Source organism: Hyperolius riggenbachi, chromosome 1 (assembly GCF_040937935.1).
Source record: "Hyperolius riggenbachi isolate aHypRig1 chromosome 1, aHypRig1.pri, whole genome shotgun sequence".
Classification (NCBI taxonomy): Eukaryota; Metazoa; Chordata; class Amphibia; order Anura; family Hyperoliidae; genus Hyperolius; species Hyperolius riggenbachi.
This window is the reverse complement of record NC_090646.1, coordinates 493920020-493945798: the sequence shown is the minus strand read 5'-3', so window position 1 is coordinate 493945798 and position 25779 is coordinate 493920020. Positions and strand designations below refer to the sequence as shown.

Sequence of the window (25779 nt, the reverse complement as noted above, 5' to 3'; positions counted from 1 at the left end):
ATTTTTTGCAAAAGCACTCTATGGAGGAAATGATCTATATGAAGATGGTGGTGGGCCACCCAATTCACTTGCACACTATTTTGGCAGTTGGACTGAGCAAGTAACTGCCTTTCAGTAAGTGCTTTTGAAAATAAAGAAAACCCTGTGAATCCTTATGAGAAGATAGACTAGTCAAAAACCATGTCAGATTTATACAAACTACCGTAGGAAATATAGGTAAAAAAAAGAATGTATGGTGCATCTTACTCTGGATAAAATGTTTATAATATGCTTTTAAAAATTTAGAATTTTTTGCAATAGTGGTCTTTTATTTAAACCACTGACTGGCCAGCTCTAATGTAAACACAGGGCCACATCCAGATATTAATGGCGACAGGTTAGTTAGCGGCCAGGAGGCAGCTGCAACTAACACTAAACTATTTCAAAATCTCATAACTGAAAGGGCAACATTGTTTTTTTTACAATAATCAGAAATCACTTTGATTAAACATCCCATATAGTACTGGCAAAGTAATTCAAAATTAGTCCTGCATTCAGAGTTCATAAATCACAATGGTGTCTAATGTGCTGCATATCACTCCCTGTGGAGTGGCTGACGGGCTGCAGTGAAATGTACCAGCAATTCTTCAATACTTTGGTATTGCAAGCTCAGTCCTCTGTAGCCTGCTCATTCCATACTCTAGTCTGGTGAAATGGTATCACCAATTTCCTGCTATATGTGTTATTTTTCTGTTTATGTTGTTATTGCTCTGGAGTTGGTTGGAGCCAAGCATTCTGAGCTGGGTCATCAATCAGGCAAACTCACCAGCTATCTAGGGCCTGGTGGGTGCCAAGCTCTTGGTGGGGGCTCTTATTCTATCACCATATTACCTTACCAAGAATGTCATGTGCCAAGCAGGGAATGCCAAACCCACTAGCTTGCCTAGAGCCCCATTTCACCATAAACCATCTCTGAACGCGTGTTCAGATGAATTGTGTGGAACGGACTCAGCACAACAGTAGGTGAGTTACTGTTACTTCACCAGCTGAATATAACCATGGTAGGATGCAGAGTCCAAACCAGAAGATAAGAGAAGATGTGTGTGAGTCCATTTACATGATGTGATACAGATTGTAAATAACATGTTCTATCTTATTATGTCCGGTCATAGTTGCATAGTGGTATATTGTCATAGGCATAGGTCTCAGAGTTCTGCTGCAGCTCTTTGGCCGTGCGTCGTGCCTCCCTGGCAATCCTCTGGAAGCGGCGCAGGGAGAGGATGACAAAGATGAGTAAGAGTCCTTGAACTACAATGAAAATAAGGAGACAGAGCTGGGAAACCAAAGCAAGATTACAGTACCAGTACTGACAGGTGGTCACAAGTTCATCCTCTGACAAGTACATAATGACACGTCCCTTCATTTGCTCTGGGGAGGTACATGTGACATCCCGGTAAAAAGATCTCTTCTGCTGCCCTTGCAGCCAGCTGCGCAGGTACAGGATTTCACAGTCACAATGCCAGGGATTATGCTGCAAGTGAACCTCCCGAAGCTCTGGCAGACGGTCCAGGAGGCCATTGGGGATTGAGGTTAGGCTGTTCTGGTCGAGACGGATCACCTGTGCAGATGGAGGAAATGACTCTGGAAGGGAGCTGGCGGTAAGGTCATTGTAGCTGCAATCCACAATGCCAGAGCTACAGCGGCACGGAGAAGGGCATCCAGCCATTGCATGAGAAATGAAGGTGAACACTAGCAAGAGACAGGATCGGGTCTTCATTGTTGTGCCTGAAAGAATGAGATATCCGTTACTTATACCTACCGTTACTTACTATATCATTAATAGCCTTTTAATTATTACATCATGGCAAACCTATTCTGAAAGACAACAAAATCTAGAACTAAAAAAGGAGATTCTGATAGCATAAGATGATAAGTGAATATAAACAGTGTATAGAATGAAATGGTGGGCCAAGTACCTTTTTCATGGAAGAAATGTGCTTAGAACTCCCATGCTGCTTGTCTCCTGCCATGTTTGGATTAGCTGGTGGGTAGGCCAATCAGTAGGGACCATGTGACTCCCAACGCAGAAAGAACATTAGAGGCCAGCCAGACCAGTGGTGCTCAGCAGAGCTCGAATATTTGAGTAGCTCGAATATTCGAGCTCTTTTTCAGCTATTCGAGCTCGAATACCGAGCTCGAATAGCTGCAGCTATTCGAATGGGCTATACGAGTTAATTCGAATAGCCCATTCACTATTCGCGCTATTCGAGCAAACAGCGCTATTCGAGCTCGTATACCGAGCTCGAATAGCGTCATAGCCCAGATTGATGTCCTTAGAGCCAATCAGAGGGCTCCCAGGCCCTCTGACGGCAGCCAATCACAGAGGGGGACCCTGGCTAGCCCCTACCCTATAAATAGCGGCCGCCATTTTAGGTTTTTCCGTCCTTGCCTGACTTTGTACAGAGAGAGATCTGCTCCTTTGTGCTTTGGCTTAGCAAGAGCTTTATTGTGGTCAATCACCTAGCGTTTTTGCTCACATACACCTCCTATATACACCTATATTGTTGTTAGTTAGATAGACATTGTATTTTAGTTAGTAGCTTGTGTGTTACATAGAGACAGCCAGCTGCTGCAGGCAAGCTTACACAGTTTTAGGCCTCAGGGCCTTGTCTGTGTGGGCACAGCTGTCCTCCTGTCCTCTGTTAGTTTATTTCTCATCTATACCAGTGTTTCTGCTGTCCTTTACTACTGAGTGATTGTATTTTGTAGTATACTGTAACTGTACTAGGACACTCACTGTCACTGTTTGTTCGTTCATAGCTCCTGCGTGTGTGTGTGCACTGTCTGTACAGTACACACACTCTATTTCCTTCTGATTACTACTGATTATTATAATTTTTAGTTGTACTTACTGTTACTACTTACTGTACTAGGGACACTCAGTCACTGTTCATAGGCTAGCTCCTGCGTGTGTGCGTGCGTGCACTGTCTGTACAGTACACACACTCTATTTCCTTCTGATTACTACTGATTATTGTAATTTCTAGTTGTACTTACTGTTACTACTTACTGTACTAGGGACACTCAGTCACTGTTCATAGGCTAGCTCCTGCGTGTGTGTGTGCGTGCGTGCACTGTCTGTACAGTACAGACACTCTATTTCCTTCTGATTACTACTGATTATTGTAATTTCTAGTTGTACTTACTGTTACTACTTACTGTACTAGGGACACTCAGTCACTGTTCATAGGCTAGCTCCTGCGTGTGTGTGTGCGTGCACTGTCTGTAGTGTACTACACACACTCTATTTCCTTCTACTGAATCTGATTACTACTGATTATTGTATTTTCTAGTTAGTGTACTAGGGGACACACTCACTGTTCACTGTTCACACTTACTGATTACTGAATTATTGTATTTTGTATTAGTACTGTACTAGTAATCACTTAGCGATCTAATCACTTAGTGATTAGTGTCACCTCACCCACCAACCCACTCCATTAAAGTACCCCACTTTTTCACCCGCCCTTTTAAAAAACTTTTTTGTTTACGCCCAAAACATCAAAGATGTCTGGAAGTGGCAGCCAGCGCGGTTTGGGCAAGGGGAAGGGCAGCAAGGGAATCAGGAGAGGGAGCAGCATTGTGGCAAGCCGCGGCCGCGCCACCATGCACAGTTCCACAGCAGCAGCAGCTGCGTCAGTGGCTAACATTCCGCCTCTAGCCACTGGCCGTGGACGCCTTGGGCGCCGCCCAGCAGGAGCATCTGCCACTCACGCTGCAGAGACACAGCAGCAGCAGCGTGTAGTACCTGCTCCTATTTTCCTCCAGCCGGGTCGGAAACGTCCCATTGAGGAAAAGGATGCAGCCACTGTGGTGCAACTGATGACGGAGGAAGAGCAGCCCGCCATCAGCTCTGCATCCGAGGCCTCCACCCTCACCACCACCACCACCCCTGTTCGCAGCAGCCGCCCAGCAGGGCCTGGGGAGGAGGCCAGTTCACCGTCACTTGGCGATCTGTCATTCAGCAGTCTTTTGACCCCAGGCATCATGAGTAAATTGTCTGCTGTTGTTGGCGATTTTGAGGAGGAGATGCTGATGGGCACTTTGGGGGAGGAGGGATTGGACAGCAAGACTGTGGCGACAGTCAAGCAGCCCATCCATGCATCAGGAGAGGAGTTTGGGGGGTCATCATCCCAGCAGGACATGTTTCAGGAGGGGGAGGATGATGATGACACGGTGACAGACAAAGACTGGGTGCCACCAGCTCCTGGGGATGTCGTCGTCAGCAGCTCTGAGGAGGAGGAGGAGGATGCGCTTGTGGGCCTTGCAAGGAGGCGCATCATTGCACTTATTGGCAGCAGTAGGCAGGTCCCACAGCCTGCTGGTGTCTCAGGCTCAGCAGCAGCAGCAGCATCTGCCAGTACCACCACCAGCCGCACCCAAGCCCCCCCCCAACCACCACAGGGAGACAGGCAGCAGCGGCTCCAGGCCGTAGGGGGTTGTTCTTGTCACCAATCTGGCGATTTTTCACAATGCCCACAGTGCAACCACTGTCAGCGGAAGTTGAGCCGAGGTGCAGACCCCTTAAAGTTCAGCACCAGCTTGCTGCTAAACATTTCCACCAGCATGAGGAGTTCCAGAGGCTGAAGGCATCTGGTGCTGGCAGTGGCACCACACCCATCACTGCACAGCCTTCAGCAGCAGCAGCAGCAACAGCAGCCACCCGCCCTCCTGCTCCTCCAGCAGCACCAGCAGGAGTGCGGCAACGCACTGCTCCTCCCCTCTCTGCAACTCCTGCCGCCGACACTGAGGCCTGTTCTGGCAGCCAGTCCTCAGTGGCCTCTTCTGCTGTGTCCGCTGATTCCCGTGCTAGCAAAAGGCCACGCCAGAGCCTTTTGAGCGAGTCCTTCCAGGGGGTGGTTAGGGCTCTGCCTCCCAGCAGCCGTCGCGTGCGTCAGCTGAACGGCTTGCTGGCACGGGCCATGTGCTCCCAACTCCTGCCGTACATGCTCGTGCAGGAGGGGAGCGACATGCGTGCGCTGCTTGCTTGTGCAGCCCCAGACTGGCAGCTCCCCAGCAGACACTACTTTGCCCGCAAGGCCATTCCTGCACTGCACCGCTTTGTGATGGCCAATGTGGAGCGAGGGCTGGAGCACGCGGTTGGTGAAAGGGTCCACGTCACCATGGACTCCTGGAGCAGCCGCTTCGGGACAGGCCGCTACCTGTCCTTCACTGTCCACTGGGTCAGCTTGGTGGAAGGGGGTGAGGATGGGAGAGCAGCAGCGGGCACAGCAGCAGCAGCAACACAGTGGGTGGTGCCACCCCGTAGGGTCAGGGGAACTGCAGCAGGTTCCTCCGATCCTCTGCCATCCTCCGGCACACCTGGCCAAACCCCCCGCCTCAGCAGCAGCGTGAAGGCCCGCCACTGCCAAGCGCTGCTGCAGTTGGTCAGCCTTGGGAAGACCAAACTGACGGCAACCCATGTGTTGGCCAAACTCCAGGAGCAGGAGAGGATTTGGCTGACCCCCAGAGGCCTCAGAGTCGGAGAGGTGGTGGCCGACAATGGGGCCAATCTGGTTGCCGCAATTGACAGGGGAAACCTGACCCACATCCCCTGTCTTGCCCACGTGCTGAACCTGGTGGTGCAGAAGTTCTTGCGCACCTACCAGGGGATGGGCGAACTGCTGGAAACGGCAAGGAACGTTGTGCGTCACTTCCGGCGCTCGGCTGCAGCCTGTGCGAGCCTGGAAGCTGTGCAAAAGGAGCTGGAGCTGCCACGCCATCGGCTGATCCTTGATGTTCCAACTTGCTGGAACTCCACCCTGGCGATGTTGGAGCGTCTGGTTGAACAGAAGCACGCTGTCAACCAGTACCTTGCCCTGGCCACTGTTTCCGCCGCTCAGAGAAGGGACAAGACCAGCAACATCCCGTCCATCGTCCCCGATGACGACTGGAGGCACATGCAGCAGGTGTGCTTAGTGCTGGCTCCCTTTCTGCAGGCCACTAACATGGTAAGCAGGGACCATGCTATGGTCTGCGAGTGGGTGCCCCTGGTTTGTCTGCTGAACAGGGCTTTCGATGCTTTGCTGGAACAGGGAGCGGCAGCCTTGGACCAGCAGGAGCGGCAAGCAGCTGCACAGTCCACCTCTGAGGGGGAGGAGGAGGAGGACTTGGTGGAGGTCCCTGACCTTGCTGCTGATGAGGGGGATCAGCACAGCGCAGCTGAGTTGGTGCGGGGGTGGAGAGAGGATGAGGCAGCAGAGGAGGAGGATGAGGACAGCACTGCCGTCGATGTCCCAGCACACGTGGCCCGCCTCTTCCCAATGGCAGCGCACACGCTGACGTGCCTGCGCAAGGACCCCAGGGTGATCCAGATGAAGCAGAGGGAGGACATCTGGCCTTCCCCCAGCCTTTCACCCCCACTGTCCAGCCAGCACAGAGGCAGCAGCAGGTGCCTGCATCCAGCAGCAAGCACCCCACAGACCTGCTGTCTCTCAGCAACGAGCTCTACAGGACTGTAGAGGCTCCGGCAGCAGTGACTAGAGAGGAGGTGCATGCAGCAGCATCCTCCTCCGGTCACAGCCAGCGCCTGACCCGCATGGTGGCTGACTACATGGGGTCCTACAGCGGGCTTGACAGCGATGCCCCTGTTGATCCCATGGAGTATTGGGTCAAGCGCCTGGAGATCTGGAGCGAGCTGGCGCAGTACGCCCTGGAAGTGCTGTCCTGCCCCCCTTCCAGCGTGCTGTCCGAGTGCTGCTTCAGTGCAGCTGGTGGCGTGGTCACCGAGAAACGCTCACGTCTGTCTCACAAGTCTGTGGACAGACTGACGTTTCTCAAGATGAACCAGGCGTGGGTGGAAGGCGAGTTCCTGGCCCCTGTTGTCGGCGAGAGGGGGACATGAACTGGCTGCCGGAAGAACCATCGTTAATGTGCCTTACCACCCTTTACCACCTCCTGGCTCCTGCTCACTAAGCCAGCCTGGTTCACTTTGACTATTACGTCGCCTGCAGCCACACATTTTACATCTACAGTGGGCTGCTGTGTACTGCCCTTCTGCTGTCTGTCTGTGTTTCCCACTGCCAGGGTACACAGATTTACCTTCTGCTGCCACTCTGCCACTAGCTATTACGTCAAACAATAGCTATATCTGTGTAATTTGCTGTAAAAAAAAAAAAAAAGTAAACCATTAAAAAAAAAAACAATTTTTAATTTTTTTGAGGTGCCCGGGTTGAAAACTGTGTTGTCCCAGTTGTGTATTGGACACGATGTGGGCTGCACGACCGCTGTCTGGGACCTCCTGTTGTATTTATTTAAAGCCCTGGTATCAACGCTAGGTACCAGGGCTATTATGTCACGCTGCCTACCTACCTGCTGCCACACTCACACTACTCCTCCATTCCTCCTGCTGCTGCTGCTGCCTCTCTGTGTTTCCCACTGCCAGGGTACACAGATTTACCTTCTGCTGCCACTCTGCCACCAGCTATTACGTCCAACAATAGCTATATCTGTGTAATTTGCTGTGAAAACCAAACAAAAAAAACATTTAAAAAAAAAAAGGTTTAATTTTTCTGAGGTGCCCGGGTTGAAAACTGTGTTGTCCCAGTTGTGTATTGGACACGATGTGGGCTGCACGACTGCTGTCTGGGACCTCCTGTTGTGTTTATTTACAGTCCTGGTATCACCGCTAGGTACCAGGGCTATTATGTCACGCTGCCTACCTACCTGCTGCCACACTCACACTACTCCTCCATTCCTCCTGCTGCTGCTGCCGCCTGTCTGTGTTTCCCACTGCCAGGGTACACAGATTTACCTTCTGCTGCCACTCTGCCACCAGCTATTACGTCAAACAATAGCTACTCTCATTACTCCTCCATTCCTCCTGCTGCTGCTGCTGTCTGTCTGTGTTTCCCACTGCTAGGGTACACAGAATTACCTTCTGCTGCCACTCTGCCACCAGCTATTACGTCCAACAATAGCTACTCTCATTACTCCTCCATTCCTCCTGCTGCTGCTGCTGTCTGTCTGTGTTTCCCACTGCCAGGGTACACAGAATTACCTTCTGCTGCCACTCTGCCACCAGCTATTACGTCAAACAATAGCTATATCTGTGTAATTTGCTGTGAAAACAAAACAAAAAAACCATTTAAAAAAAAAAAGGTTTAATTTTTCTGAGGTGCCCGGGTTGAAAACTGTGTTGTCCCAGTTGTGTATTGGACACGATGTGGGCTGCACGACCGCTGTCTGGGACCTCCTGTTGTGTTTATTTACAGCCCAGGTATCACCGCTAGGTACCAGGGCTATTATGTCACGTTGCCTGCCTCATTGACTGCCTGCTGCCACACACTCATCCTCCTCCTCCTGCTGCTGAATTTACCTTCTGCTGTCTGTGTGTTTCCACTGCCAGGGAGCACATACAATGGCGCTTCCACCATGCGCCACCAGCTATTTGTTACGCTCAAAAATAGCTGCATTTCTTTAAAAAAACAAAAAAAATATATATACTTTTTATTAATACTTTGTGATATTATTTTTAGAGGTGTCCGGGTTGAAAACTGTGTTGTCCCAGTTGTGTATTGGACATGATGTGGGCTTCACGACCGCTGTCTGGAACCTCATGCTGTGTATTTACGGCCTGGTACCACCGCTAGGTACCACACAGTCTATTATGTCTCGCTGCCTGCCTCATTGACTGCCTGCTGCCACACAATCATCCTCCTCCTCCTGCTGCTGCTGCTGAATTTACCTCCTGCTGTCTGTGTGTTTCCACTGCCAGGGAGCACATACAATGGCGCTTCCAACTTGCGTGCGCCACCAGCTATTTATTACGCTCAAAAATAGCTGCATTTCTTTAAAAAAAAATATATATATATAAAAGAGAAATAAGTGAAGAAGAAGAAGGCGATATAGAAGAAGAAGAGGATATAGAAAAAGAAGTAGAAGAAGGAGAAGAAGAAGAAGATATAGAAAAAGAAGAAGACGAAATAGAAAAATAATAATAAGAAGAAGAGGATATAGAAAAAGAAGATATAGAAGAAGAAGATATAGAAGAAGAAGATGAAGAAGAAGAAGATGAAGAAAAAGAAGATGAAAAAGAAGATGAAGAAGAAGAAGAAGAAGATGAAGAAGATGAAGAAAAAGAAGATGAAAAAGATGAAGAAGATGAAGAAGATGAAGAAGATGAAGAAGAAGATGATGAAGAAGATGAAGAAGAAGATGATGAAGAAGATGAAGATGAAGAAGAAGAAGATGAAGAAGAAGATGAAGAAGATGAAGAAGAAGAAGAAGAAGAAGATATAGAAGATATAGAAGAAGAAGATATAGAAGAAGAAGAAGATAATAAAGAAGAAGAAGATGAAGAAAATATAGAAGATAAAGAAGAAGAAGAAGAAGTATATACACTACTGAACAGAATTTTGGACACACCTTTTCTTCTCTTTCCACCTTTTTTTTTTTTTTTTTAAAGGAACATCCCCACATAATCACTTGCTGTTGTTACTTGGAAAAAAAGATGTTTCTTGCATCAGTCACCCTCAAAACAAGTGTTGGAAGCTATTTAAGGCCAATTCGAATAGTCAGCTCGAATAATGAGCTCGAATACCGACTCGAATAGTGAGCTCGAAGTCCGAGGTCGAATCGAATAGTGAAAAATATTCGACTCGAATATTCGACCGAATTCGAATAATTTACTATTCGAATTCGACCAAACTCGAATAATAAAAAGGGGTATCCGAGCATCACTGAGCCAGACTACATTCCCCAGTATTACAATAAAAATAATAAGACTGAAGGGGGTAGCAAAGGTTGATAAAGTGGAGGTGACAAAGATAGAGCATGGAAATTGTTTACACATTTATGTCATGCCCCAAGCTCCACCCATGTCATGCCAAAAGCTCCACCCATGTCATGCCCCAAGTTCCACCCATGTCATGCCCCAAGTTCCACCCATGTCATGCCTAAGCTTTACCCAGAAAGATCTTAGCTTTAAAAAAAAATAACACTTTGCAGGAGATGATTACCAGGTTCCACACATCATGTCTATTGCCATTGACAGCGAATATTGCCGTCCTGTATAGTGTCACCTGAAGAGTATAAAGTACCACGGAAATAATACTACCCTCCTACCGTGTCTCTTTTAGGGAACAGCACCACATGCAGAGAATATTGTACCCAGAACAGTGTCTCCTATAAAGAATACACCCATATTGCCCCCTGTAAAGTATCTCCCTGTAGAGGATGGTGCCCAGTGCAGAAAATATTGCCCCCTGTATAGTATCTCCCTGTAGAGAATGGTGCCCAGTGCAGAGAATATTGCCCCCTGTATAGTGTCTCCCTGTATAGGATGGTGCCCAGTGCAGAGAATATTGCCCCCTGTATAGTGTCTCCCTGTAGAGAATGGTGCCCAGTGCAGAGAATATTGTCCCTGTATAGTGTCTCCCTGTAGAAAATGGTGCCTAGTGCAGAGAATATTGCCCCCTGTATAGTGTCTCCCTGAAGAGAATGGTGCCTAGTGCAGAGAATATTGCAGCTGTATAGTGTCTCCCTGTAGAGAATAATGTCCAGTGCAGAGAATATTGCCCCCTGTATAGTGTCTCCCTGTAGAGAATGGTGCCCAGTGCAGAGAATATTGCCCCCTGTATAGTGTCTCCCTGTAGAGAATAATGTCCAGTGCAGAGAATATTGCCCCCTGTATAGTGTCTCCCTGTATAGGATGGTGCCCAGTGCAGAGAATATTGCCCCCTGTATAGTGTCTCCCTGTAGAGAATGGTGCCCAGTGCAGAGAATATTGCTCCCTGTATAGTGTCTCCCTGTAGAAAATGGTGCCTAGTGCAGAGAATATTGCAGCTGTATAGTGTCTCCCTGTAGAGAATAATGTCCAGTGCAGAGAATATTGCCCCCTGTATAGTGTCTCCTTGTAGAGAATGGCGCCCGGTGCAGAGAATATTGCCCCCTGTATAGTGTCTCCCTGTAGAGAATGGTGCCTAGTGCAGAGAATATTGCCCCCTGTATAGTGTCTCCCTGAAGAGAATGGTGCCCAGTGCAGAGAATATTGCCCCCTGTATAGCGTCTCCCTGTAGAGAATGGTACCCAGTGCAGAGAATATTGCCCCCGTATAGTGTCTCCCTGTAGAGAATGGAGCCTAGTGCAGAGAATATTGCCCCCTGTATAGTGTCTCCCTGTAGAGAATGGTGCCCAGTGCAGAGAATATTGCCCCCGTATAGTATCTCCCTGTAGAGAATGGTGCCCAGTGCAGAGAATATTGCCCCCGTATAGTGTCTCCCTGTAGAGAATGGAGCCTAGTGCAGAGAATATTGCCCCCTGTATAGTGTCTCCCTGTAGAGAATGGTGCCCAGTGCAGAGAATATTGCCCCCTGTATAGTGTCTCCCTGTATAGGATGGTGCCCAGTGCAGAGAATATTGCTCCCTGTATAGTGTCTCCCTGTAGAGAATGGTGCCCAGTGCAGAGAATATTGCAGCTGTATAGTGTCTCCCTGTAGAGAATAATGTCCAGTGCAGAGAATATTGCCCCCTGTATAGTGTCTCCTTGTAGAGAATGGCGCCCGGTGCAGAGAATATTGCCCAATATAGTGTCTCCCTGTAGAGAATGGTGCCCAGTGCAGAGAATATTGCAGCTGTATAGTGTCTCCCTGTAGAGAATAATGTCCAGTGCAGAGAATATTGCCCCCTGTATAGTGTCTCCCTGTAGAGAATGGTGCCCAGTGCAGAGAATATTGCTCCCTGTATAGTGTCTCCCTGTAGAGAATGGTGCCCAGTGCAGAGAATATTGCCCCCTGTATAGTGTCTCCCTGTAGAGAATGGTGCCCAGTGCAGAGAATATTGCCCCCTGTATAGTGTTTCCCTGTAGAGAATGGTGCCCACTGCAGAGAATATTGCCCCCGTATAGTGTCTCCCTGTAGAGAATGGTGCCCAGTGCAGAGAATATTGCCCCCGTATAGTGTCTCCCTGTAGAGAATGGTGCCTAGTGCAGAGAATATTGCCCCTGTACAGTGTCTCCCTGTAGAGAATGGTGCCCAGTGCAGAGAATATTGCCCCCTGTATAGTGTCTCCCTGTAGAGAATAGTGCCCAGTGCAGAGAATATTGCCCCTGTATAGTGTCTCCCTGTAGAGAATGGCGCCCAGTGCAGAGAATATTGCCCCCTGTATAGTGTCTCCCTGTAGAGAATGGTGCCCAGTGCAGAGAATATTGCCCCCGTATAGTGTCTCCCTGTAGAGAATGGTGCCCAGTGCAGAGAATAGTGCCCCTGTATAGTGTCTCCCTGTAGAGAATGGTGCCCAGTGCAGAGAATATTGCCCCCTGTATAGTGTCTCCCTGTAGAGAATGGTGCCCAGTGCAGAGAATATTGCCCCTGTATAGTGTCCCCCTGTAGAGGATGGTGCCCAGTGCAGAGAATATTGCCCCTGTATAGTGTCTCCCTGTAGAGAATGGTGCCTAGTGCAGAGAATATTGCCCCTGTATAGTGTTCCCCTGTAGAGGATGGTGCCCAGTGCAGAGAATATTGCCCCCTGTATAGTGTCTCCCTGTAGAGAATGGTACCCAGTGCAGAGATTATTGCCCCCTGTATAGTGTCTCCCTGTAGAGAATGGTGCCCAGTGCAGAGATTATTGCCCCCTGTATAGTGTCTCCCTGTAGAGAATGGTACCCAGTGCAGAGATTATTGCCCCCTGTATAGTGTCTCCCTGTAGAGAATGGTGTACAGTGCAGAGAATATTGCCCCCGTATAGTGTCTCCCTGTAGAGGATGGTGCCCAGTGCAGAGAATATTGCCCCCTGTATAGTGTCTCCCTGTAGAGAATGGTGCCTAGTGCAGAGAATATTGCCCCCTGTATAGTGTCTCCCTGTAGAGAATGGTGCCCAGTGCAGAGAATATTGCCCCATATAGTGTCTCCCTGTAGAGAATGGTGCCTAGTGCAAAGAATATTGCCCCCTGTATAGTGTCTCCCTGTAGAGAATGGTGCCTAGTGCAGAGAATATTGCCCCCTGTATAGTGTCTCCCTGTAGAGAATGGTGCCTAGTGCAGAGAATATTGCCCCCTGTATAGTGTCTCCCTGTAGAGAGTGGTGTACAGTGCAGAGAATATTGCCCCTGTATAGTGTCTCCCTGTAGAGAATGGTGCCCAGTGCAGAGAATATTGCCCCCTGTATAGTGTCTCCCTGTAGAGAATGGTGTACAGTGCAGAGAATATTGCCCCCGTATAGTGCCTCCCTGTAGAGAATGGAGCCTAGTGCAGAGAATATTGCCCCCGTATAGTGTCTCCCTGTAGAGAATGGAGCCTAGTGCAGAGAATATTGCCCCCGTATAGTGTCTCCCTGTATAGGATGGTGCCTAGTGCAGAGAATATTGCCCCCTGTATAGTGTCTCCTTGTAGAGAATGGCGCCCGGGGCAGAGAATATTGCCCCCTGTATAGTGTCTCCCTGTAGAGAATGGTGCCCAGTGCAGAGAATATTGCCCCCTGTATAGTGTCTCCCTGTAGAGAATGGTGCCCAGTGCAGAGAATATTGCCCCCTGTATAGTGTCTCCCTGTAGAGAATGGTGCCCAGTGCAGAGAATATTGCCCCATATAGTGTCTCCCTGTAGAGAATGGTGCCTAGTGCAAAGAATATTGCCCCCTGTATAGTGTCTCCCTGTAGAGAATGGTGCCTAGTGCAGAGAATATTGCCCCCTGTATAGTGTCTCCCTGTAGAGAATGGTGCCCAGTGCAGAGAATATTGCCCCCGTATAGTGTCTCCCTGTAGAGAATGGAGCCTAGTGCAGAGAATATTGCCCCCTGTATAGTGTCTCCCTGTAGAGAATGGTGCCCAGTGCAGAGAATATTGCCCCCTGTATAGTGTCTCCCTGTATAGGATGGTGCCCAGTGCAGAGAATATTGCCCCCTGTATAGTGTCTCCCTGTAGAGAATGGTGCCCAGTGCAGAGAATATTGCTCCCTGTATAGTGTCTCCCTGTAGAAAATGGTGCCTAGTGCAGAGAATATTGCCCCCTGTATAGTGTCTCCCTGTAGAGAATGGTGCCCAGTGCAGAGAATATTGCCCCATATAGTGTCTCCCTGTAGAGAATGGTGCCCAGTGCAGAGAATATTGCCCCCTGTATAGTGTCTCCCTGTAGAAAATGGTGCCTAGTGCAGAGAATATTGCAGCTGTATAGTGTCTCCCTGTAGAGAATAATGTCCAGTGCAGAGAATATTGCCCCCTGTATAGTGTCTCCTTGTAGAGAATGGCGCCCGGTGCAGAGAATATTGCCCCCTGTATAGTGTTTCCCTGTAGAGAATGGTGTACAGTGCAGAGAATATTGCCCCCGTATAGTGTCTCCCTGTAGAGAATGGTGCCCACTGCAGAGAATATTGCCCCCGTATAGTGCCTCCCTGTAGAGAATGGTGCCCAGTGCAGAGAATATTGCCCCCGTATAGTGCCTCCCTGTAGAGAATGGTGCCCAGTGCAGAGAATATTGCCCCCGTATAGTATCTCCCTGTAGAGAATGGTGCCCAGTGCAGAGAATATTGCCCCCGTATAGTGTCTCCCTGTAGAGAATGGTGCCCAGTGCAGAGAATATTGCCCCCGTATAGTGTCTCCCTGTAGAGAATGGTGCCCAGTGCAGAGAATATTGCCCCCGTATAGTGTCTCCCTGTAGAGAATGGTCCCCAGTGCAGAGAATATTGCCCCCTGTATAGTGTCTCCCTGTAGAGAATGGTGCCCAGTGCAGAGAATATTGCCCCCTGTATAGTGTCTCCCTGTAGAGAATGGTGCCCAGTGCAGAGATTATTGCCCCTGTATAGTGTCCCCCTGTAGAGAATGGTGTACAGTGCAGAGAATATTGCCCCCGTATAGTGTCTCCCTGTAGAGAATGGTGCCCAGTGCAGAGACTATTGCCCCCTGTATAGTGTCTCCCTGTAGAGAATGGTGCCCAGTGCAGAGAATATTGCCCCCTGTATAGTGTTTCCCTGTAGAGAATGGTGCCCACTGCAGAGAATATTGCCCCCGTATAGTGTCTCCCTGTAGAGAATGGTGCCCAGTGCAGAGAATATTGCCCCCGTATAGTGTCTCCCTGTAGAGAATGGTGCCTAGTGCAGAGAATATTGCCCCTGTACAGTGTCTCCCTGTAGAGAATGGTGCCCAGTGCAGAGAATATTGCCCCCTGTATAGTGTCTCCCTGTAGAGAATAGTGCCCAGTGCAGAGAATATTGCCCCTGTATAGTGTCTCCCTGTAGAGAATGGCGCCCAGTGCAGAGAATATTGCCCCCTGTATAGTGTCTCCCTGTAGAGAATGGTGCCCAGTGCAGAGAATATTGCCCCCGTATAGTGTCTCCCTGTAGAGAATGGTGCCCAGTGCAGAGAATAGTGCCCCTGTATAGTGTCTCCCTGTAGAGAATGGTGCCCAGTGCAGAGAATATTGCCCCCTGTATAGTGTCTCCCTGTAGAGAATGGTGCCCAGTGCAGAGAATATTGCCCCTGTATAGTGTCCCCCTGTAGAGGATGGTGCCCAGTGCAGAGAATATTGCCCCTGTATAGTGTCTCCCTGTAGAGAATGGTGCCTAGTGCAGAGAATATTGCCCCTGTATAGTGTTCCCCTGTAGAGGATGGTGCCCAGTGCAGAGAATATTGCCCCCTGTATAGTGTCTCCCTGTAGAGAATGGTACCCAGTGCAGAGATTATTGCCCCCTGTATAGTGTCTCCCTGTAGAGAATGGTGCCCAGTGCAGAGATTATTGCCCCCTGTATAGTGTCTCCCTGTAGAGAATGGTACCCAGTGCAGAGATTATTGCCCCCTGTATAGTGTCTCCCTGTAGAGAATGGTGTACAGTGCAGAGAATATTGCCCCCGTATAGTGTCTCCCTGTAGAGGATGGTGCCTAGTGCAGAGAATATTGCCCCCTGTATAGTGTCTCCCTGTAGAGAATGGTGCCTAGTGCAGAGAATATTGCCCCCTGTATAGTGTCTCCCTGTAGAGAATGGTGCCCAGTGCAGAGAATATTGCCCCATATAGTGTCTCCCTGTAGAGAATGGTGCCTAGTGCAAAGAATATTGCCCCCTGTATAGTGTCTCCCTGTAGAGAATGGTGCCTAGTGCAGAGAATATTGCCCCCTGTATAGTGTCTCCCTGTAGAGAATGGTGCCTAGTGCAGAGAATATTGCCCCCTGTATAGTGTCTCCCTGTAGAGAGTGGTGTACAGTGCAGAGAATATTGCCCCTGTATAGTGTCTCCCTGTAGAGAATGGTGCCCAGTGCAGAGAATATTGCCCCCTGTATAGTGTCTCCCTGTAGAGAATGGTGTACAGTGCAGAGAATATTGCCCCCGTATAGTGCCTCCCTGTAGAGAATGGAGCCTAGTGCAGAGAATATTGCCCCCGTATAGTGTCTCCCTGTAGAGAATGGAGCCTAGTGCAGAGAATATTGCCCCCGTATAGTGTCTCCCTGTATAGGATGGTGCCTAGTGCAGAGAATATTGCCCCCTGTATAGTGTCTCCTTGTAGAGAATGGCGCCCGGGGCAGAGAATATTGCCCCCTGTATAGTGTCTCCCTGTAGAGAATGGTGCCCAGTGCAGAGAATATTGCCCCCTGTATAGTGTCTCCCTGTAGAGAATGGTGCCCAGTGCAGAGAATATTGCCCCCTGTATAGTGTCTCCCTGTAGAGAATGGTACCCAGTGCAGAGATTATTGCCCCCTGTATAGTGTCTCCCTGTAGAGAATGGTGCCCAGTGCAGAGATTATTGCCCCCTGTATAGTGTCTCCCTGTAGAGAATGGTACCCAGTGCAGAGATTATTGCCCCCTGTATAGTGTCTCCCTGTAGAGAATGGTGCCCAGTGCAGAGATTATTGCCCCCTGTATAGTGTCTCCCTGTAGAGAATGGTGTACAGTGCAGAGAATATTGCCCCCGTATAGTGTCTCCCTGTAGAGGATGGTGCCTAGTGCAGAGAATATTGCCCCCTGTATAGTGTCTCCCTGTAGAGAATGGTGCCTAGTGCAGAGAATATTGCCCCCTGTATAGTGTCTCCCTGTAGAGAATGGTGCCCAGTGCAGAGAATATTGCCCCATATAGTGTCTCCCTGTAGAGAATGGTGCCTAGTGCAAAGAATATTGCCCCCTGTATAGTGTCTCCCTGTAGAGAATGGTGCCTAGTGCAGAGAATATTGCCCCCTGTATAGTGTCTCCCTGTAGAGAATGGTGCCTAGTGCAGAGAATATTGCCCCCTGTATAGTGTCTCCCTGTAGAGAGTGGTGTACAGTGCAGAGAATATTGCCCCTGTATAGTGTCTCCCTGTAGAGAATGGTGCCCAGTGCAGAGAATATTGCCCCCTGTATAGTGTCTCCCTGTAGAGAATGGTGTACAGTGCAGAGAATATTGCCCCCGTATAGTGCCTCCCTGTAGAGAATGGAGCCTAGTGCAGAGAATATTGCCCCCGTATAGTGTCTCCCTGTAGAGAATGGAGCCTAGTGCAGAGAATATTGCCCCCGTATAGTGTCTCCCTGTATAGGATGGTGCCTAGTGCAGAGAATATTGCCCCCTGTATAGTGTCTCCTTGTAGAGAATGGCGCCCGGGGCAGAGAATATTGCCCCCTGTATAGTGTCTCCCTGTAGAGAATGGTGCCCAGTGCAGAGAATATTGCCCCCTGTATAGTGTCTCCCTGTAGAGAATGGTGCCCAGTGCAGAGAATATTGCCCCCTGTATAGTGTCTCCCTGTAGAGAATGGTGCCCAGTGCAGAGAATATTGCCCCATATAGTGTCTCCCTGTAGAGAATGGTGCCTAGTGCAAAGAATATTGCCCCCTGTATAGTGTCTCCCTGTAGAGAATGGTGCCTAGTGCAGAGAATATTGCCCCCTGTATAGTGTCTCCCTGTAGAGAATGGTGCCCAGTGCAGAGAATATTGCCCCCGTATAGTGTCTCCCTGTAGAGAATGGAGCCTAGTGCAGAGAATATTGCCCCCTGTATAGTGTCTCCCTGTAGAGAATGGTGCCCAGTGCAGAGAATATTGCCCCCTGTATAGTGTCTCCCTGTATAGGATGGTGCCCAGTGCAGAGAATATTGCCCCCTGTATAGTGTCTCCCTGTAGAGAATGGTGCCCAGTGCAGAGAATATTGCTCCCTGTATAGTGTCTCCCTGTAGAAAATGGTGCCTAGTGCAGAGAATATTGCCCCCTGTATAGTGTCTCCCTGTAGAGAATGGTGCCCAGTGCAGAGAATATTGCCCCATATAGTGTCTCCCTGTAGAGAATGGTGCCCAGTGCAGAGAATATTGCCCCCTGTATAGTGTCTCCCTGTAGAAAATGGTGCCTAGTGCAGAGAATATTGCAGCTGTATAGTGTCTCCCTGTAGAGAATAATGTCCAGTGCAGAGAATATTGCCCCCTGTATAGTGTCTCCTTGTAGAGAATGGAGCCTAGTGCAGAGAATATTGCCCCCTGTATAGTGTCTCCCTGTAGAGAATGGTGCCCAGTGCAGAGAATATTGCCCCCTGTATAGTGTCTCCCTGTATAGGATGGTGCCCAGTGCAGAGAATATTGCCCCCTGTATAGTGTCTCCCTGTAGAGAATGGTGCCCAGTGCAGAGAATATTGCTCCCTGTATAGTGTCTCCCTGTAGAAAATGGTGCCTAGTGCAGAGAATATTGCCCCCTGTATAGTGTCTCCCTGTAGAGAATGGTGCCCAGTGCAGAGAATATTGCCCCATATAGTGTCTCCCTGTAGAGAATGGTGCCCAGTGCAGAGAATATTGCCCCCTGTATAGTGTCTCCCTGTAGAAAATGGTGCCTAGTGCAGAGAATATTGCAGCTGTATAGTGTCTCCCTGTAGAGAATAATGTCCAGTGCAGAGAATATTGCCCCCTGTATAGTGTCTCCTTGTAGAGAATGGCGCCCGGTGCAGAGAATATTGCCCCCTGTATAGTGTTTCCCTGTAGAGAATATTGCCCCCGTATAGTGTCTCCCTGTAGAGAATGGTGCCCACTGCAGAGAATATTGCCCCCGTATAGTGTCTCCCTGTAGAGAATGGTGCCCACTGCAGAGAATATTGCCCCCTGTATAGTGTCTCCCTGTAGAGAATGGAGCCTAGTGCAGAGAATATTGCCCCTGTATAGTGTCTCCCTGTAGAGAATGGTGCCCAGTGCAGAGAATATTGCCCCCTGTATAGTGCCTCCCTGTAGAGAATGGTGCCCAGTGCAGAGAATATTGCCCCCGTATAGTGCCTCCCTGTAGAGAATGGTGCCCAGTGCAGAGAATATTGCCCCCGTATAGTATCTCCCTGTAGAGAATGGTGCCCAGTGCAGAGAATATTGCCCCCGTATAGTGTCTCCCTGTAGAGAATGGTGCCCAGTGCAGAGAATATTGCCCCCGTATAGTGTCTCCCTGTAGAGAATGGTGCCCAGTGCAGAGAATATTGCCCCTGTATAGTGTCTCCCTGTAGAGAATGGTCCCCAGTGCAGAGAATATTGCCCCCTGTATAGTGTCTCCCTGTAGAGAATGGTGCCCAGTGCAGAGAATATTGCCCCCTGTATAGTGTCTCCCTGTAGAGAATGGTGCCCAGTGCAGAGAATATTGCCCCTGTATAGTGTCCCCCTGTAGAGAATGGTGTACAGTGCAGAGAATATTGCCCCCGTATAGTGTCTCCCTGTAGAGAATGGTGCCCAGTGCAGAGACTATTGCCCCCTGTATAGTGTCTCCCTGTAGAGAATGGTGCCCAGTGCAGAGAATATTGCCCCCTGTATAGTGTCTCCCTGTAGAAAATGGTGCCCAGTGCAGAGAATATTGCCCCCGTATAGTGTCTCCCTGTAGAGAATGGTGCCCAGTGCAGAGAATAGTGCCCCTGTATAGTGTCTCCCTGTAGAGAATGGTGCCTAGTGCAGAGAATATTGCCCCCGTATAGTGTCTCCCTGTAGAGAATGGTGCCCAGTGCAGAGAATATTGCCCCCTGTATAGTGTCTCCCTGTAGAGAATGGTGCCCAGTGCAGAGAATATTGCCCCCTGTATAGTGTCTCCCTGTAGAGAATGGTGCCTAGTGCAGAGAATATTGCCCCCTGTATAGTGTCTCCCTGTAGAGAATGGTGCCTAGTGCAGAGAATATTGCCCCCTGTATAGTGTCTCCCTGTAGAGAATGGTGCCTAGTGCAGAGAATATTGCCCCCGTATAGTGTCTCCCTGTAGAGAATGGTGCCCAGTGCAGAGAATATTGCCCCTGTACAGTGTCTCCCTGTAGAGAATGGTGCCCAGTGCAGAGAATATTGCCCCCTGTATAGTATCTCCCTGTAGAGAATGGTGCCCAGTGCAGAGAATATTGCCCCCTGTATAGTGTCTCCCTGTAGAGAATGGTGCCCAGTGCAGAGAATATTGCCCCCTGTATAGTGTCTCCCTGTAGAGAATGGTGCCCAGTGCAGAGAATATTGCCCCCGTATAGTGTCTCCCTGTAGAGAATGGTGCCCAGTGCAGAGAATATTGCCCCCTGTATAGTGTCTCACTGTAGAGAATGGTGCCTAGTGCAGAGAATATTGCCCCCGTATAGTGTCTCCCTGTAGAGAATGGTGCCCAGTGCAGAGAATATTGCCCCCGTATAGTGTCTCCCTGTAGAGAATGGTCCCCAGTGCAGAGAATATTGCCCCCTGTATAGTGTCTCCCTGTAGAGAATGGTCCCCAGTGCAGAGAATATTGCCCCCTGTATAGTGTCTCCCTGTAGAGAATGGTGCCCAGTGCAGAGAATATTGCCCCCGTATAGTGTCTACCTGTATAGGATGGTGCCTAGTGCAGAGAATATTGCCCCCTGTATAGTGTCTCCCTGTAGAGAATGGTGCCCAGTGCAGAGAATATTGCCCCTGTATAGTGTCTCCCTGTAGAGAATGGTCCCCAGTGCAGAGAATATTGCCCCTGTATAGTGTCCCCCTGTAGAGAATGGTGTACAGTGCAGAGAATATTGCCCCCGTATAGTGTCTCCCTGTAGAGAATGGTGCCCAGTGCAGAGACTATTGCCCCCTGTATAGTGTCTCCCTGTAGAGAATGGTGCCCAGTGCAGAGAATATTGCCCCCTGTATAGTGTCTCCCTGTAGAAAATGGTGCCCAGTGCAGAGAATATTGCCCCCGTATAGTGTCTCCCTGTAGAGAATGGTGCCTAGTGCAGAGAATATTGCCCCCTGTATAGTGTCTCCCTGTAGAGAATGGTGCCTAGTGCAGAGAATATTGCCCCCTGTATAGTGTCTCCCTGTAGAGAATGGTGCCTAGTGCAGAGAATATTGCCCCCGTATAGTGTCTCCCTGTAGAGAATGGTGCCTAGTGCAGAGAATATTGCCCCCTGTATAGTGTCTCCCTGTAGAGAATGGTGCCCAGTGCAGAGAATATTGCCCAATATAGTGTCTCCCTGTAGAGAATGGTGCCTAGTGCAAAGAATATTGCCCCCTGTATAGTGTCTCCCTGTAGAGAATGGTGCCCAGTGCAGAGAATATTGCCCCCTGTATAGTGTCTCCCTGTAGAGAATGGTGCCCAGTGCAGAGACTATTGCCCCCTGTATAGTGTCTCCCTGTAGAGAATGGTGCCTAGTGCAGAGAATATTGCCCCCTGTAAAGTGTCTCCCTGTAGAGAATAGTGCCCAGTGCAGAGAATATTGCCCCTGTATAGTGTCTCCCTGTAGAGAATGGTGCCCAGTGCAGAGACTATTGCCCCCTGTATAGTGTCTCCCTGTAGAGAATGGTGCCCAGTGCAGAGACTATTGCCCCTGTATAGTGTCTCCCTGTCGAGAATGGTGCCTAGTGCAGAGAATATTGCCCCCTGTATAGTGTCTCCCTGTAGAAGATGGTGCCCAGTGCAGAGAATATTGCCCCTGTATAGCGTCTCCCTGTAGAGAATGGTGCCTAGTGCAGAGAATATTGCCCCCTGTATAGTGTCTCCCTGTAGAGAATGGTGCCTAGTGCAAAGAATATTGCCCCCTGTATAGTGTCTCCCTGTAGAGAATGGTACCCAGTGCAGAGAATATTGCCCCCTGTATAGTGTCTCCCTGTAGAGAATGGTGCCCAGTGCAGAGAATATTGCCCCCGTATAGTGTCTCCCTGTAGAGAATGGTGCCCAGTGCAGAGACTATTGCCCCCTGTATAGTGTCTCCCTGTAGAGAATGGTGCCTAGTGCAGAGAATATTGCCCCCTGTATAGTGTCTCCCTGTAGAGAATGGTGCCCAGTGCAGAGAATATTGCCCCCTGTATAGTGTCTCCCTGTAGAGAATGGTGCCTAGTGCAGAGAATATTGCCCCCTGTATAGTGTCTCCCTGTAGAGAATGGTGCCTAGTGCAGAGAATATTGCCCCCTGTATAGTGTCTCCCTGTAGAGAATGGTGCCTAGTGCAAAGAATATTGCCCCCTGTATAGTGTCTCCCTGTAGAGAATGGTGCCCAGTGCAGAGAATATTGCCCCCGTATAGTGTCTCCCTGTAGAGAATGGTGCCCAGTGCAGAGACTATTGCCCCCTGTATAGTGTCTCCCTGTAGAGAATGGTGCCTAGTGCAGAGAATATTGCCCCCTGTATAGTGTCTCCCTGTAGAGAATGGTGCCCAGTGCAGAGAATATTGCCCCCTGTATAGTGTCTCCCTGTAGAGAATGGTGCCTAGTGCAGAGAATATTGCCCCCGTATAGTGTCTCCCTGTAGAGAATGGTGCCCAGTGCAGAGAATATTGCCCCCTGTATAGTGTCTCCCTGTAGAGAATAGTGCCCAGTGCAGAGAATATTGCCCCCTGTATAGTGTCTCCCTGTAGAGAATGGTGCCCAGTGCAGAGAATATTGCCCCCTGTATAGTGTCTCCCTGTAGAGAATGGTGCCCAGTGCAGAGAATATTGCCCCATATAGTGTCTCCCTGTAGAGAATAGTGCCCAGTGCAGAGAATATTGCCCCTGTATAGTGTCTCCCTGTAGAGAATGGCGCCCAGTGCAGAGAATATTGCCCCTGTATAGTGTCTCCCTGTAGAGAATGGTGCCCAGTGCAGAGAATATTGCCCCATATAGTGTCTCCCTGTAGAGAATAGTGCCCAGTGCAGAGAATATTGCCCCTGTATAGTGTCTCCCTGTAGAGAATGGCGCCCAGTGCAGAGAATATTGCCCCCGTATAGTGTCTACCTGTATAGGATGGTGCCTAGTGCAGAGAATATTGCCCCCTGTATAGTGTCTCCCTGTAGAGAATGGTGCCCAGTGCAGAGAATATTGCTCCCTGTATAGTGTCTCCCTGTAGAGAATGGTGCCCAGTGCAGAGAATATTGCCCCTGTATAGTGTCTCCCTGTAGAGAATGGTGCCCAGTGCAGAGACTATTGCCCCCTGTATAGTGTCTCCCTGTAGAGAATGGTGTACAGTGCAGAGAATATTGCCCCCGTATAGTGTCTCCCTGTAGAGAATGGTGCCCAGTGTAGAGAATATTGCCCCCGTATAGTGTCTCCCTGTAGAGAATGGTGCCCAGTGTAGAGAATATTGCCCCCGTATAGTGTCTCCCTGTAGAGAATGGTGCCCAGTGCAGAGAATATTGCCCCCGTATCGTGTCTCCCTGTAGAGGATGGTGCCCAGTGCAGAGAATATTGCCCCCGTATAGTGTCTCCCTGTAGAGAATGGTGCCCAGTGCAGAGAATATTGCCCCCGTATAGTGTCTACCTGTATAGGATGGTGCCTAGTGCAGTGAATATTGCCCCCTGTATAGTGCCTCCCTGTAGAGAATAGTGCCCAGTGCAGAGAATATTGCCCCCGTATAGTGTCTCCCTGTAGAGAATGGTGCCCAGTGTAGAGAATATTGCCCCCGTATAGTGTCTCCCTGTAGAGAATGGTGCCCAGTGTAGAGAATATTGCCCCCGTATAGTGTCTCCCTGTAGAGAATGGTGCCCAGTGTAGAGAATATTGCCCCCGTATAGTGTCTCCCTGTAGAGAATGGTGCCCAGTGCAGAGAATATTGCCCCCGTATCGTGTCTCCCTGTAGAGGATGGTGCCCAGTGCAGAGAATATTGCCCCCGTATAGTGTCTCCCTGTAGAGAATGGTGCCCAGTGCAGAGAATATTGCCCCCGTATAGTGTCTACCTGTATAGGATGGTGCCTAGTGCAGTGAATATTGCCCCCTGTATAGTGCCTCCCTGTAGAGAATAGTGCCCAGTGCAGAGAATATTGCCCCCGTATAGTGTCTCCCTGTAGAGGATTGTGCCCAGTGCAGAGAATATTGCCCCCTGTATAGTGTCTCCCTGTAGAGAATGGTGCCCAGTGCAGAGAATATTGCCCCCTGTATAGTGTCTCCCTGTAGAGAATGGTGCCCAGTGCAGAGAATATTGCCCCCGTATAGTGTCTACCTGTATAGGATGGTGCCTAGTGCAGTGAATATTGCCCCCTGTATAGTGTCTCCCTGTAGAGAATAGTGCCCAGTGCAGAGAATATTGCCCCCTGTATAATGTCTCCCTGTAGAGAATGGTGCCCAGTGCAGAGAATATTGCCCCCGTATAGTGTCTCCCTGTAGAAGATGGCGCCTAGTGCAGAGAATATTGCCCCCTGTATAGTGTCTCACTGTAAAGAATGGTGCCCAGTGCAGAGAATATTGCCCCCGTATAGTGTCCCCCTGTAGAGGATGGTGCCCAGTGCAGAGAATATTGCCCCTGTATAGTGTCTCCCTGTAGAGAATGGTGCCTAGTGCAGAGAATATTGCCCCTGTATAGTGTTCCCCTGTAGAGGATGGTGCCCAGTGCAGAGAATATTGCCCCCTGTATAATGTCTCCCTGTAGAGAATGGTACCCAGTGCAGAGATTATTGCCCCCTGTATAGTGTCTCCCTGTAGAGAATGGTGTACAGTGCAGAGAATATTGCCCCCGTATAGTGTCTCCCTGTAGAGGATGGTGCCTAGTGCAGAGAATATTGCCCCCTGTATAGTGTCTCCCTGTAGAGAATGGTGCCTAGTGCAGAGAATATTGCCCCCTGTATAGTGTCTCCCTGTAGAGAATGGTGCCCAGTGCAGAGAATATTGCCCCATATAGTGTCTCCCTGTAGAGAATGGTGCCTAGTGCAAAGAATATTGCCCCCTGTATAGTGTCTCCCTGTAGAGAATGGTGCCTAGTGCAGAGAATATTGCCCCCTGTATAGTGTCTCCCTGTAGAGAATGGTGCCTAGTGCAGAGAATATTGCCCCCTGTATAGTGTCTCCCTGTAGAGAATGGTGCCCAGTGCAGAGAATATTGCCCCCTGTATAGTGTCTCCCTGTAGAGAATGGTGTACAGTGCAGAGAATATTGCCCCCGTATAGTGTCTCCCTGTAGAGAATGGTGTACAGTGCAGAGAATATTGCCCCCTGTATAGTGCCTCCCTGTAGAGAATGGAGCCTAGTGCAGAGAATATTGCCCCCGTATAGTGTCTCCCTGTAGAGAATGGAGCCTAGTGCAGAGAATATTGCCCCCTGTATAGTGTCTCCCTGTAGAGAATGGTGCCCAGTGCAGAGAATATTGCCCCCGTATAGTGTCTCCCTGTATAGGATGGTGCCTAGTGCAGAGAATATTGCCCCCTGTATAGTGTCTCCTTGTAGAGAATGGCGCCCGGGGCAGAGAATATTGCCCCCTGTATAGTGTCTCCCTGTAGAGAATGGTGCCCAGTGCAGAGAATATTGCCCCCTGTATAGTGTCTCCCTGTAGAGAATGGTGCCCAGTGCAGAGAATATTGCCCCCTGTATAGTGTCTCCCTGTAGAGAATGGTGCCTAGTGCAGAGAATATTGCCCCCTATATAGTGTCTCCCTGTAGAGAATGGTGCCCAGTGCAGAGAATATTGCCCCATATAGTGTCTCCCTGTAGAGAATGGTGCCTAGTGCAAAGAATATTGCCCCCTGTATA

At 49.5% G+C, this 25779-nt stretch overlaps 1 protein-coding gene across 1 annotated transcript in view; it reads right to left on the bottom strand.

The window, feature by feature from the left end:
* Positions 1–1130: 1130 nt before the first annotated feature.
* The window catches only part of GP1BB (glycoprotein Ib platelet subunit beta), a 33757-nt gene continuing 9108 nt past the window's right edge, over positions 1131–25779 (bottom strand). The window contains exon 2 of the mRNA XM_068271574.1: positions 1131–1764. Coding sequence (XP_068127675.1) covers positions 1136–1756 — 621 coding nt within the window. The 5' untranslated portion in view covers positions 1757–1764 and the 3' untranslated portion in view covers positions 1131–1135. The remainder of the gene's footprint in view (positions 1765–25779) is intronic.